General features: G+C 48.1%; 1 protein-coding gene across 1 annotated transcript in view; it reads right to left on the reverse strand.

The window, feature by feature from the left end:
* NRAP (nebulin related anchoring protein) overlaps nucleotides 1-14,854 on the reverse strand; it is a 75,534-nt gene that overhangs the window by 15,707 nt on the left and 44,973 nt on the right. The window contains exons 26-35 of the mRNA XM_068961772.1: nucleotides 13,439-13,537; nucleotides 11,505-11,609; nucleotides 10,438-10,545; nucleotides 9,775-9,888; nucleotides 7,902-8,099; nucleotides 5,846-5,950; nucleotides 4,498-4,596; nucleotides 2,222-2,326; nucleotides 1,766-1,873; nucleotides 595-906 (exon numbers count right to left, since the gene is read on the reverse strand). Coding sequence (XP_068817873.1) covers nucleotides 595-906; nucleotides 1,766-1,873; nucleotides 2,222-2,326; nucleotides 4,498-4,596; nucleotides 5,846-5,950; nucleotides 7,902-8,099; nucleotides 9,775-9,888; nucleotides 10,438-10,545; nucleotides 11,505-11,609; nucleotides 13,439-13,537 — 1,353 coding nt within the window. The remainder of the gene's footprint in view (nucleotides 1-594; nucleotides 907-1,765; nucleotides 1,874-2,221; nucleotides 2,327-4,497; nucleotides 4,597-5,845; nucleotides 5,951-7,901; nucleotides 8,100-9,774; nucleotides 9,889-10,437; nucleotides 10,546-11,504; nucleotides 11,610-13,438; nucleotides 13,538-14,854) is intronic.

The raw sequence follows: 14,854 nt of genomic DNA on the forward strand, positions 1-14,854 counted from the left end.
GACCCTGTCCCTCATTTTTTTACATTCCACACATACGCTTACCTGGCCTTCCCTGGAGATCTGCCTGCAACAGGGGAGACCCAGGTTTGATCCCTGGGTCGAGAAGATGCCCTGGAGAAGGGCATGGCAACCCACTCCAGTATTCTTGCCTGGAGACTTCCCATGGACAGAGGACCCTGGCGGGCCACAGTTCATGGGATCGCAAAGACTCAGATGTGACCGAGCTAACACTTTCACACTTTGACACACACACCCCGCTGTCCTGCTCTGTCTCCATCTGACGCACCACACAGCTCACTCCTGATCCATCTCCTCCCCACAGACTGGAAGCTCCCTGACACCAGGAACTTTGGGCTCTTTTGCTGACTGCTATATTCCCAGGGCCTTGAGGGATGCCTGTGGCATGACAGGTGCTCTGTAGTTATCTGTTGACTGAATAATCCCAACCTAGATGATACAGATCAAGCAAGTCATTGATGAGGGGCGGGGGCTGATGAAGGGATCTGAAGGGCTAAGGAAGAGGCAGGGATGTGCACCCAGGCCTGGTGGGAGGAAGAAGGTCGGGGACTGGCGTGTGATCCCCGGACCCCCTACCTCACTCTGCAGGGCATGAGCCTTCTTGGCCCAGGCCATCTTCAGGTCCTCGGGCAGCGCCGTGAACGCGTGGCACCGTGTCCTGTAGTCAAGGTCACTGGCCAGGGCCTGGGCCTTCCTGGCGTGGACCAGTGGCACCATGTCCATGGGCAGGTGGCACTGCGCTCTGCTGCCCGCCGCCTGCCTCCTGTACTGAAGCTCGCTCTGCAGCTGGCCCATCCGCTGACAGTGCCGGAGCCGGGGGTCGTCACTCACGCTCTGGGCCCCGATCAGCCGTCCTCGCTCCTTCACAAAGTCATGTCTGTAGAGAAACTGGAAGGGGAACCAGGCGGTCAGGGGCCGGCGTTTGGCCCACTGATGCTCTGTCTGTGCCTTTTCCTCGCGGTCACTAAGAGAATCACCTGTTCTTACATGAGACGGGGATGATTATAAGAAACGGCACAGTGAGGCTGGCCGGAAAGCCTGCTTCCCCCGCCCTGGGGGAGGAACAATTAAAACAGTGCTCCCTTCCTCCCATCTAATTAAAACCAGATCCTTAGAACCAAAGTGAGGGCCCGCTCCCCTTACGAGTTCTATGGCCAAAAGGAATATCAAAGAGGGTGAAAGAGAAACTTGGGCTTTATCCCCTCACACTTGGCAAAACATCAAACCCAAAAGACAGGATCCATTTATTTGAAGTCTACATTTTCTGCGATTTGTTTGTGGGAAAGAGAAAGTCACCTTCATGTCCCAAAGCTATGGACGCTATGAGTCGAGCGGCTGAAACACAGCTGCAAACCATACCGCCGATGCGGGAATCCACAGAGCCAAGAGGGGACTGTGCTACGGCCACAGTACAATTTCTACTGCAAATTCTCTTTCTAATTCTGGGTGGAGTTAGAAAACAGTTCACACATTACAGGGGGATGGTTGCCTAGATGCTACAATTAGAGATAAATTGTAATCTCCTTTCTGCTGGAGATCTTTGCCTGTATTTAGCTTCTGATTACCAGGGCCTTTCTTTCCCTCTCTCCATCAAAGAATCTCATTCATAACTAATATATTCCGCGGATGACATCCTGTTTCACATGGCGAAAGATCTGCTTTAATTCAGGGAAATCAGCCGTAGACATTGTTTTACATGAAGTTAACAGAAATTAGGCAGAATGGAAGGTCGTATCATTCAACTCACATCACTGGCTATGTCTCCAGAGACTCGAGCCGCCTGGAAGGGCAGAGCATCTATTGTCAGCTTGTAGCCTTGAGCATGGAGATTCCTCCAAGACTCCTTGTATTTTGCCTACGGTAGGAAAACACGTAGATTTTCTTAAGAAAACAAAACCAAAAAAATTACATGACTCCATGAACAAAGGCTACCCACTTCATTTGTAGTGTGGTGTTGCAGAACGGATTTCTGACAAGCAAAAGCTTTCGATTTGGCAAAGAAAATCTCATTAGCACCCTCCCGGGAGTGGGCTCTGACACACACATATCAACACGTCTGGGAAAAGGTATGTTTAACATGCTTGTCGACCAGATACACGGTTGAACATTTCTGCGAATGCCAGCAGGGTCACTGTTATGTCCCATCACAGACAGAGACTTGGCCTTGGAGATCATCTCAACCTCAGCGGTGGGAAAGGCTTACGTCACTCAGATTGGCCGCGTTTGTTTTCGCTCGGACAAACTCGGGCAGGCCCAGGGTCATTGTGTACTGATGTCTCGCATCTTCTCCTGCTGCTTTATAGAGGCGCTGGGCAGAAGGGGGAAAAAAAAACCAAGAAGGTAAACGCTGTGCATTTCTGCAGGACTGGAGGTCCCTCCTTTGCAACTGGGAAATATGTTTGTAAAAGGCCGTTCGCTGTGTCATGGACACACCCTCAGCTTGGGGAAGATATTTCTTTCAATAAAGGTAATCTTTCATGGGATTTCCCTGGAGGTCCAGTGTTTAAGACTTCGCCTTCCAATGCAGAGGGTGTGGGTTCAATCCTTGGTTGGGGAGCTAGGATCCCATGTGCCTCACAGCCAAAAAACGAAAAACATAATTTTTTAAAAAAAAGCAAGCAATATTGTAAGAAATTCAATAAAGATTTAAAATGGTCCACATCAAAATTTTTTAAAAACTTGAAGGAAAGATAGTCCTTCATCAGTCAAACTGAGTGCTATGAAAGGAATGCATAAAAAAAATTGCAAGTTGCTTGTGACGGGGTTCAGGACATGTTACCCCCAAATAGGGTACCTTAGCGTAGTGCATTTTTTAAGCAGGAGTCTGGAAGTAGCAGGAGATGGAAGACCTCTCTCTGACCTTCCCCCCTGAAGCAGGTCACAGGCCTCCTGGGGGAGCTGCCTGCCCTCTGGTGGAGGGAGAAAGGGGCATCTGATATCTGAACCCCGAGGAACCGGAGAGGCATCTGAACAAACAGACCTTGCTCAGTGTCCCCCAGCTTCCCACCCTCGGCTCACCCCCTTGGGCTCTGTTACACCTGCCCACGATCTTACATTTCTCATCAAACCTGGGGTAAAAACGCTCAGGTTTAACGGTTCCTCCTGATCTCCATTTCCTTACGAAGACGCCTAAGTCCCCTAAAGCTCATCCTAAACAAATGTGTATGCTTTTCCCTTGCTCATCTGTCTTTTGTTACAGAGCCCCAGCCGAGAACCCAAGGTGAGTCAAAGAAAAGATATTTTTCCCTGCCCTCTACTTTGCTTAATAATAGCGGGTTGGGGGGTGGGGGGCAGAAACACCATTAGGAATACTGTTATGGTTCTTTCCATTGTATATATATATATTTTTTTTTGCTGAGGACACAGTGTAAAGACAATATTAATATCTGGGAAATTTAGGAGCCGTTCTGCTCGTTGGAAAGGAGGTTCCCAAGCCCCGGTCTGCATCCTTCACTAAAGTCCCAGGATCCTCCCACGGGCAAACACACCAGTGCTCCCGTGCAGGGCCTCAGCCTGCATGAAAACACATGCTCTTGTAATTAGAAATGGCCTGCGGTTGCTGAGTTCTCCGAGGCCAGAGGCCACTGAAGGAGGCATTACTATCCCACAGTACCCCGATCACAAAGCAGGCAAGATAGGTTCAGTGGGAATCTTAAATCGATAACGTTGCTACACAGCCCTTTGGGTCTTCTTAACCCAATCTTGGGGTAAGTGTGGAAACTAATATATAAATACCCAAATCTCAACTGACTTTCAAAAGCTAGGGTGAGAAGGGAGAATCTGAAAAACTCATTTCATTCTCTGCCAAGCTCACTTGCTATTTCAAACATGTCAGAGAGCCACTCCGAAGAGGTAGAGCTGGAACGATGATTTGACGGAGTGAAGAGTCTCTCCCTTGGGCCCCCTCTGCTCGAATATTACAGTGAGAATTGGGTAAGTGGGGAGCGAGAAGATGGGAAGGCAGAGAACCAAGAAGCCTGGCAGACTTCACACTGTATCAATCACCATCCCTGGACAACCACAAATCCTCCCCAACACCATCGTCGGAATGACGATGGAAGAAGGGTTAGCCAATATCTGCCCAGCCAGGACAGAAAGATGACAGACCAGTACTTGCCAAACTTTCATGTGCAAAGCAAACCCGTGAGGGTCTTAAACGACCTCGTGGATTCGATGGCTCTCGGGTGGGGCCTGAGGTTCGGCATTTCTAACAAGCTCCCAGGGGATACTGATGCTGTCAATCAGTAAATGCATTTGGGGTTGGGGTGGGGGGGCAAGACCACAGACTTTCTACTGGGCCTTTTTTCCTTCTGGAAACCATTTAGGTTTCATCTAATGATATTCCTTTCTTTCCATGCAAACATGCATGCTTTCCCCCGCTCCCCACCTCCCCCGTGCCACAAATATTCATACTTTTTTTTTTAAACAATCTAGCAGTTTTTTTTTTAAGCCCATCCCGCAGTCATCCGAAGGTTTTACCTCGTTTGTAATCTGGTTGCTGAGTTTTGCATGAGTGAGGCTGGGTGTGTCTGTCACGGCTGTGTACTTGAGCGACTGGGGATGCTGACGATATTTACTCTGAAGTCACACACAGGAGGGAATAAGAGGACAAGGTGAGGTGCAAAACCAGAGGAAGAATCGGCTCTTTAAGCACTAGTGTTAAGCCCTCATTTTGTGAAGGTTGCCAGTCTGTGACCCAGAATCCAGTCCATCACCCGCTCTTGCGACCTCAGAACTCAGTGAGATGAACAGACAGAGAGGAGGAGGACAGATGGAATCGGAGGCTTATTAACAAGAAAGGGAGAGCTAGTCCTTTGCCACGAATACGAACATGACTACTGCAATTCATGTTTTGCTCCCCAATTTCCTTTGCTCACTGAAGATCCTGGATTCCTCAGCTTTGGGGGGTACATGGGAAACAATCGTTCAGCTTAAAATAACCCACATGCCTGCACACCACCACAGAAAAAGGGATCCAATAAATCGGCAGTAGCCTCAGGCCTCTGTAATTTTTTTTAAGTTTCCAAAGGGGATTCTGATGCACCATGAAGTTTAGAAACCACTTGCTTTAGAGATTTCATTGGAAAAGCAAAGCACAAAGTTAAATCTCGACTCCCACTGTGAGGCCCATTCTGCTTGCTCAGAGCTTCTAATCAATCAACGCATAAGCCATTCTGAGGCACCCAGGCTGGACGCTGACCGCCTTTCACTTCCAATGCCTTCCATTATGCCAGTCTACTGGGAACGGAAGTCCCAGAGCCCTCCCAGGGGCAGGCAAGATTCCTCAGGAGTTCAAAAAGCTTAGAATTCCAGACTTCTATGTTTTTACCAAGAAATTACCACCAGGCTCACAGCAACGATTTCATATACAGCCAACAAAGAAGCACAGTGCTTAGAAGACTGTTGATCCTCTCAAAAACTAAGTGAGACAGGTCTCAGTATTCCCATGTGACTGATTGAAATATTGAGGCTCAGAGAGGGCAGGTGACTGGCTTGAGGTCACACAGCAAATGAATCACCATCTGTGTCTCCAAAGCCTGCTCTCTTTTCACAAGGCACTGTTCAAAGGGATTCTGGGAAAGTACATCTTGCAAACCAGTGAGTAATTCCTGTATGGTATTAATACAGGACCTGACCCGGAATCTGCAAAGTTGTCTTACGTGGCACCCTGTCTAAACGGAGAACAGAGTAAGGGGAGAGGCGGGGTGAGTCACCACGGCTAACAGTGTAGCATCTAATTGGCCATAGTAAGACACAACTGATAGTTGTTTAATCTCTACTGTGGAATATACTTGACACCCCCACCCCACCCTGGGCCCCCAGTTACCTCACTGATGAGTTCAGATGCTCTCTTTCTCCCTTCAATCTCTAACGTGCCTGGAATGACACAGGCAACACCTCGCATAAAGTTCAGGTCCGACCGGTACAAATTCTACAAGGAATCAAAAAAACCAAGCTTGTCGAGCAAGGAAGGACCCACAACAGACAGCATCGCAATTAGAACTCAAGGCCAAACCAGCCTCTCCAGACACATAATACTCAGGGAACGCACACAGGCTTCTGAGTAAATGCTCATTAGGGAAACAAAAATGTAGGTCAGAAGAAAATAATTCTGCTGTCACTCGTCTCTGTAGCTGTTAGAGGGGTGCTCAGCGGATTTTTATTTTCATGTGGGCTATCAAAAAATAATCGCTGGAGCGGATTGTGGTTAGAAAGTCAGCTGTCTTGGGGCAAATGTGGAAATGATTTAATAGGTCTTCAAAACAAACCCCAGCAGCAGAGGGTGGCATGAATTAATCATGGGTTAAGAAAGAACTAATAAATGAATCCAAATAATCTGACAAAGCCCCGAGTCTGTTGGGGTGGGGGCAGGGGCGGGGGTGTGAACCTGAAGGGTCTGGGCTGACAGTTTAAAGTGGGCCTCAAATTCACTCCCCTTCAGCCACCAAGGCACCCCCTGGGCATGGCTCCTTCCAATTGCTAAGGCAATGAGAGGCAGGGACAGTCAGGCCTCTGCTCAAGTGACAAACGGGCCCCTTAGCTGAGCGTGGCGGCTTGCTAGCTCCTCCAGCTGCTCCTGGGTTCCTGACAGTTTATGTCACTCAGTAAACGCCACACACGGGCAGAAAATTCCAACAGACGACAGCAACCCAGATCTGGGCGCCACTCAGCTCTCAGGCTCTGCCAAACCAGAAAGCAGGGTTTTTTTTGTGGGGGTGGGGGTGGTAGGGGAGAGCTTGTTTTATTTCCAACTCAGGCCCATTACTTGCAAATCTCCCAGCCATGGAAATGTAGCAAGCTGGGGGATAAGATGAGCACCAAAAAGGATGCTGCTGTCTGTTGGGAAGATACATCTGGTAAGTGAGGAAATTCTTCAACACTTCTCAATGTTCCCAGGCCTGTCTGCTTAAGAAAGCGGGCAGCATGAGCTAGAAACGTACTTGGGGGGAGTGTGAAGGCCTCGGGAGACTCCTTGGGAGGACCCAGGGATGGTCTCTGGGGCCCTGATTTCCCTGCCCTCTGTCTCATTGGCTCAATGGACATGAGTCTGAGAAAACTCCGGGAGATGGTGAAGGACAGGGAAGCCTGGCATGCTGCAGTCCATGGGGTCGCAAAGAGTCGGACATGACTGAGCGACTGAACAACGACCGCCCGACACTCTCCTCTGCCGGAATTGGGTTAGTTCCCAAGGGGCTCTGAGCACCTCTCCTGGCAGACCTCAGGCCTCTTCAGAAGACGGGTGACCCAGGAACATATGAGGCCTCTAGAGGAACCCCCAGCCCAAACTGGGCCAGAGGCAACACCACTGACAAGTCCTGAACATGCTAAACCGTGAGCCTCGAATCTCAGCACCCCCTTTCTCATTTATAGTTCTGTGATCTCGCATGAGCTATTTAACTTCTTTGAGACTCACTATAGTTTCTCTGTAAAATGGGGATAAAAACTATCGGGTTATTCTGAGTATTAAAAGAGACAGTGCTTGTAAATGCAATGCCTAGAATTCAGCAGAAATACTCAATAAATTGGAGAAGGAAATGGCAACACACTCCAGTATTCTTGCCTGGAGAATTCCATGGTTAGAGGAGCCTGGCGGACTCCAAAGGGGAAAGTTAAGTCCATGGGGTGGCAAAAGTCAGACACGACTGAGCGACTAAACACACACTTAACACACTCAATAAATTGTTACTATTATTAATAGATTTATGTCACTGTGCTTATGAAGAGCAAGGCAGGAACAACAGGGCAAGTGCTTCAAAATAAACCCGAGGTATAGGATTCTTCATCTCTAGAGCCCCCACCGAGCCAACAGGAGTTTGTGGGTCACTGCCTCACGGTCAAATTTAAAAGGAAAAGAGCTCGAAGAGAGAGGCAGGTCCCCTTACCTCACTCTGCAACTTGTGAGCTCTCTTGGCGCAGCTGAGCCTCAGGTCCTCAGCCAAGGACGTGTACTGGGGGAGCGGGTGTCTGTAGTCCTGGTCGCTGGCCAGGGTCTGAGCCTTCTTGGCATGCTCCAGGGTTATCATGTCCAACGGCAGATGGAACTGCGCCTTTGAGTGTTCAAAGTCTTTCTTGTAATTCACCTAGATGGGCAGACAGATCGACAGTTATTTCAAAGCCGCCGTTTGCATCAGGGGGCCATGAGGGAGAACAATGTGCAGCGACTGTCCCAGGTGAGCCCCGAGGGGTGTTCTTGGCAGGGCCGGTCCTCCGTTCTTATGGGGACTGGCTTAATAAGCAGGACTCCTCTCTAGGTCCTGCCACTCGCCACTCTCAGCTCTTGGCGGTCATTGATTGGGATGACCCAGGCTCAGGGTTCCCCGACTTGGGGAAAATACAGAAGTTCAAGGGCAGATAAAATGTTAGTGGTTCCCTAGTTCAAGTCGAGACTGTCTCGCTTTCGAAAAGCAAGAGGAGGCATGGCTGAGCTGCCTCCTGCTCCCCAGCAATTCTTATCACCCTCTCAAGTTCAGACTGAGACACTGGGGTTTCTCCTTGTGTGCTAGCTGATGGAGAGCGTCTTCAAACATTAAACAATGACATCCTAGTAAATCTGGGAACCGGGAGCAGTGGGCAGATGCTTGAAAACTCAGTTCTGAGGGATGAATTCCCAAGAGCCCAACATGCATCCTGCAGCAGGAAGGGGGAGGCCTGTTTGTAGACCTCAAGCTCCACCCCAGTCCTCAGAGGAGCTGCTTGAAGATCCTCAAAGCTCATTCTGGGCTTTCTGGGAAGTCAGATGCATAATCGCCATCTCTTCTTCCTCCAGCCTTCTCACTGCCCTCCAAGCTCCACCCACTCCTCCCTAACCACCCACCCCCACTTCTGCTCATCCTCCCCCAACCCCTAGAATAAAGCCATGGACAATTCATGTCCAATCTCACCCCAGTATGGAAAGTGGAAAGAAATATTAAAAACAGGGAAACTGAGGCAGAGAACATGTAAAGCTGTGGAGAGAGCATGCGATGGAGAGCTGGCTCCATGTGCAGCTCTGCCCCTTTCCAGCCAACCTTGGGCAAGGGACTGAGACACTCAGGGTCTAGCTTTCCTTATCAGTAACCAGGTTGAACAAATGATGTTCCTAGAAATAGGCTGATGATTAAATGAGACACTGCGTGTTACAGTGTTTAGTCCTCTACTACATGTCGGACACGTATTAGATTTCATCCTGGCCAGTGGCCAACTCACATATGTGCAAGGAGATACCTTACACATGTGTGCCAGCACCCAGAGGATCAAAGTCAAGGGGTGCAAACTCAGATGTCACCAGGAGCCAGTCAGGTAGCGTAACTGAGTGAAGGAGGAAGTGGGTGAGCAGGGCTTGGCTGCACGACCAGGAGGGCACAGATCCCTTCTAAACGGGGCTCTCAGTAATCAACTTCAACGGTAGCCTTGAGGAACCCAGGCCTGGCTTCTGCACAGAACTTTGAAACTTTCATGCCAAATTTCCCATTTTGAAAAGTCTGCAATTAATCTCTGCAGACCCAACAAAATACCTCTGCAGTCCAAAATCCAACCCACAGGCCTCCATTTGTGGCTGCTGGTCAAAATCATAGAATGAGAGAATCAAAGAATGCTCAATCTCTCACTTGACTGAGGAAGAAGCTGAAGTCCAGAGGGGCCAAGGGTCCTGACCATGCCACCCAGCTAGCCGGGACAGAGCCAAAATCCACAACCAGAAGGACACAGGACATCTGTGGGCTGTGCGTCATCATTAGCTTTGGGGGTCCAGGCTCCACTGAGTTCTCTCCCACTTACTTGGCTCTGCAGAGAGCTCGCGTACACTGAATGCGCAAGGCTGATATCATCTTCCAAGCTCCGGGAGCCGAGCATCTGCCCTTTCATTTTCTCAAATGCCTCTTTGTATTTGTACTAAAGGGAAAGAGAGCGGGAGAGAGTAACAGCTCAGGGACAAGGGACATGGAATGGAAGAGGTGGGTATTGGGCAAAAAAATGTTTTGTTCTTTTGACAGTAACTGGGTGAGTTAAAAGAAAAGGCGCGGGAGTCGTCAAAAGGCCTCTTCTTTCATATGCAAGCCTCCCAATGACTAAAGGGCTGGGATATGAAATGGCAGGACATGAGAGCGCTTGGGCGGCCCAGGCTGGGAGGAAGGTGGGTGCATTGTTAACAGTCTCTTCACATGGACTGGCTTTAGGAAAGCACTTGGCGGAGGGTGCGTTTCATCTGCCCGGGGTCCATATTTACAGTCCAGCATCAGCTTTGTACCGCGGCTAGGGGATTTTTTTTGTTGTTGTAAGGCATGTTCTTTCTCACCGGTCGTTATCTGATTGCCCTGACACAGTCAGTTGGGGATAGGAGAGGATATTAGCCACAGGCAAAAGAAGGCAGGGGTTAGGGGCAAAAGGAATACAAATGGGTGAGTATTAAACATTGTCACAGGACTGTGGGTGGAAGCTCACATCACTTATGATTTCGCCAGAAGCCTTTGCTGCCTGGAATGGAATGGCATCCAGTCTCAGTTTATAGCCACCGTCTCGAAGCTTGCTCCAGGATTCCTTATAACGTGTCTGTTGAGAAGATGGGCACCAATAAAGACCTTTCCTAAATTCCCATGATCAAAACGAGAATCTGGTTTCTTGTGGAGTGCTGCCCCCAATTAAGAGACCACTGTGGTCCAGCAAAAATCAACCGAGAGCTGGAACCTGTCTCATGTCCAGTCTTGGAGGGGAGTGCCGTGGGGCTAGGGGGGTGGTTTAAAAGGCAAGAGCTCTGGAGTCAGAATTCGACTGTTCTGAGCAGCAAGTTGATTGGAAGAAGGAGGCATGAGGCTGTAGGCACACAGCTCCTGACAGAATCATGAAGATTCAACTGTCTCCGCTGAAGAAGAGGCAACGGGGGTGCTGACAGGGATGAGGGAAGGAGAGAGCTCAGTCTCCCAAGTCTCTCTTTGGCTGGATGTCTTCACCTATATTCTGAGGCTATAGAATATAGCTTCTATATAGAAAACAGGGCTTCACCTATATTCCAGCCCCTCAGTATAAATGCCCTTGGTATGAAGGAAGTTTCCCTAGTCTCATCCTTATCAGTGTGCTTGGCTCTTCTGCACGACCAGCCACATAGTGTGCAGGGTCCAGTGGAAAGGAAAACATGGGGCCCCTTGTTCAGGAAACTTGCATATTTCAGTGACAGCAGAGCATTAAACCAACAGCGGGAGCGCAGGATGCTTCCAAGCACAGGGGCGGCGCCACTGTGCAGGTCCGCGACCTCCCGCAATTAAAACCAACGCCCCCCTCATCAGGGCTTCCCTGGTTGCCCACATGGTTAAGAATCTGCCTGTAATGCAGGAGACCCAGGTTCCATCCTTGGGTTGGAAAGATTTCCTGGAGAAGGGAATGGTTACCCACTCTAGTATTCTTGCCTAGAGAATTCCATGCACAGAGAAGCCTCGTGGGCTACAATCCGTGGGGTCGCAAGGGGTCGGACACAACTGAAAGACTAACTCTCCCTTTCCCTCCATCAGCCTCACCTCGCTGATATTCATGGCATTCAGCTTGGCCAGCAGGACTTCAGGGAGGTCAGCAGTCTGCGTGTAGCGATGCTTTAGGTTTTCTCCTTGTTCTCGGTACAACCTCTGTGGATGCAGAGAGATTTTGTGTTAAACCCAGAAGCCTCCCCCACGCAGCCATCAGCCAGGTTACCCTCCAGGAGACAAAGGCGCTGCCGCTGTTCCCCCGCCCCCGCCCCCCAGTGGAGACAGGATCTTGGGTGTCCTGCCTCCTCCCGGACGGCACAGTGATCCTCCACCCGGTGACATGCACGTCACTCCCTCCCGAGTTCTTCCCGGCCCAGAACATGACAGGTTGAAACCTGCCCTCTCAGTGAACACTCCCCTTGGAGCACACTGCTGAGATTGGTGTCAAGTGAGAGAATGAGGCCTGGTTAATCTCTAGGAATTTCATTATTCACTATGAGCTAGGAGAGGACATGCAGCTGAGGATGAGATGGTTGGATGGCATCACAGACTCAATGGACATGAATTTGAGCAAACTCCAGAAGATAGGGCAAGACAGGGAAGCCTGGTGTGCGGCAGTCCATGGGGTGGCAAAGAGCTGACACGACTGAGTGACTGAACAATGACAACAAGGAGAGGACCTCAAAATACAGCAAGCACAAGAGAGAATGGTTCTTCCAGAGCTGAGATTTTCCCTGGACCTACCACCATCCTCCCCCCATCCCTGCCACCGCAAGGATTCTTATGCTAATTAATAAGCCTCTTTCCGGTGGGTTGGGTGGGTCTGGGGCTCTGTCCATCCAGATCTCTGATCTGGGCTTATGATAATTCTAGCAGTGAGCAGTGACACACGGAGTTGGCACCCACCACTGGAGAAAGTTTCTAAACCGGGCTTTTCCATCCCAAATCTTATTAGACGTGTCCAAGTTTCTACGTATCACAGCAGTGCCCCCTAGAGTTGGTTAGGATAAGGAAAATGCAAATATTTTTTTTCCTCTTCTGACACAAGTTCTTGTTTGACCATCTATGTTTCTCAGAATTAAATTTGCTTCTGACAGGCTGATTGTCAAGAAATAATAAATTTCTAAACCCATAAGTCTGTAAACCATCCCATAACATATTCAGATAGGCACTCGAGCCATCTCAGAATGTCTACCGAATATGGCACAACAGGAGTAATTTCTTCAATTGGGAAGCAAGGGAGACATTTGGCAACTCCTCCCCACCAAGTTTTGTCAATTTCCCTCGTGGCAAGTTAAAAGGTTTGAAGATATTTTAAAGGCCTGTCTGTCCTGTGCAATGACCCAGGGGCCCCCTCTCAGAAGAATCAGCCAAACAGGGCTAATCCTGCCTTAACGTGAATTTTTAGAGGACCTCGTCATTCTTCCCAGTCTCCAAGGAACCCTGCGCTGAGAGGGCAAAAGGCCAGATCTTGGTTTCACTTTATAAAGGCAAGATGGGAAATGGCTTGAAAGTTAGTCTAATGTACATAAATCAGATCCAAATCACTTTCGAAGTCTTTAGGGGAATTCAGAAAGCCAGAATTCCTGCCCTGGGTCCCAAGAAACCCTAAGCATTCCAATTCCTAAGTATTCCAATCATCAAGAATTTCACCCCAAAGTCCCATTTCTGAAAACAATGTTTCAAAACAAAAGGAAGGGGAAAAGGCGTTGACCACAGACAAATCCTGGAGACATGCAAATAGGAAGGAATGAAAGCCGGGGGCACTGGGGTGGTGGAGCCCCACTTGGCAGCTAAAAGCAGCGGTAACACCCCATTTGCATCCTGATGAAGAAGCATCCCCGCTAAGGTGAGTCTCAGCAAAGGATAAGAAGCTCCTTCATCCTTAGAACAACAGAAGGAGCAAGCCAAGAACCCCTCAGCTTCAATCGCAGGGTTGAAAGAAGAGCCCACTCTTACAGTCATAATGTATATACATTATCACTTACATCCACTGCTTGGGTATAACTAATTCTGGCCTGGACCATCTCCGGAGTGTCTTTAATACTGGTAAACTTCAAAGCATCTGGATGCTGCCGGTACTTCTTCTGTTGAGCAGAAAAAGATCAAAGCTGTGAATTTTGTGCTGCTCTTTCATGCCATTTGAAAGAGAAAATCATAGGTTGCTTGAGATTAGAGTGAATTTGTGAACATAATTATTATTCGGCTTCCTCCATCTTTATATCCTAGGTGCCTTCAGGTTAATATTTGTTTCAATTTAAGAATAACCTCATGTCAATTAACATTAAAGTATTTCTACCTGGTGCAAAGAAAACATCTCAAAATTAGGTTATACGGGTAAAATACTGTAGGACACACACTTAGGAAAGGATTCTTTATGTAGCCTTCAGATACTGTCTTGCAGTTGTTTACATACCTTAGTTTGGGTCTCCCAAGCAAGAAAGAACATTCATAGTTACATTTATCGCTGAAGCTTTCTAAGTTCCTTCCACAAAAGAACTTGGAAGAGATTACCACAGTCAAAACCGTTACTTTAACAGTCAGTGACCGTACAAACCGATTCAGTTAACACATGCAGTAATTCTATAAATGTTATAATAACAAGAAAAAGAGTGCTATTATTGAAAGGAATCATCAGACAATTTGAAAGAGACTGAAACAATAAGGGTTACAAGAAATACAAATGCTAACAAAGTCTGAGATACCCAATTTTGAAATATTCTGACAATCATGCTTAAATTAATTTCTGTGGTGTTGTTTTTTTTTTAATCAAAGTACAGTTCCGGGAGAGTAAAACAGTTGCTTTCTTAATGGAATTATGAAGTATATCCTTTATCCAATCAAACAATTATTTTAGAAACACTTCCTTTAGGTTGGATATTTGTATACTGGGTTATCTTAAGAAGACAGTTAAATGTCCAGCTGAATTTGGTCCATCGTTTGTTTTGTAAATAAAGTTTTATTAGAACACACTTGTGCTCATTCATTTACATGTTTATCTATGGCTGTATCTGGCTACAATGGCAGAGGAGAGTAGTTACAACAGGAGCGGGGTGGCCCACAAAACCAAAAATATCTACCATCAGGTCCTTTACAAAAAAGTTTGCTAACTCCTGGTTTAAACGACACGTGTGTGTGCACTTGTAGCTCTTTCACAGAGCCTGGCATTCCGTCTGAAAACTAAGAAATCAATTCAGTTGGACGCTAAACTGGAAACATGCCGAACTGGAATGAGATGGTTGGAAAAGTTGCTGAAAGATGTCCTTCCTGAAGTCTGAAGACCTGTATAAAGCATGGAGAGTCCCCTGGAATAGGAAACGGCAACATGCTCCATTTCCTACGCCATGGACAGGGGAGCCTGGTGGGTTACAGTCCATGGGGTCACAAAGAGTCGGACACAACTG

Source organism: Capricornis sumatraensis, chromosome 23, assembly GCF_032405125.1.
Source record: "Capricornis sumatraensis isolate serow.1 chromosome 23, serow.2, whole genome shotgun sequence".
NCBI lineage: Eukaryota > Metazoa > Chordata > Mammalia > Artiodactyla > Bovidae > Capricornis > Capricornis sumatraensis.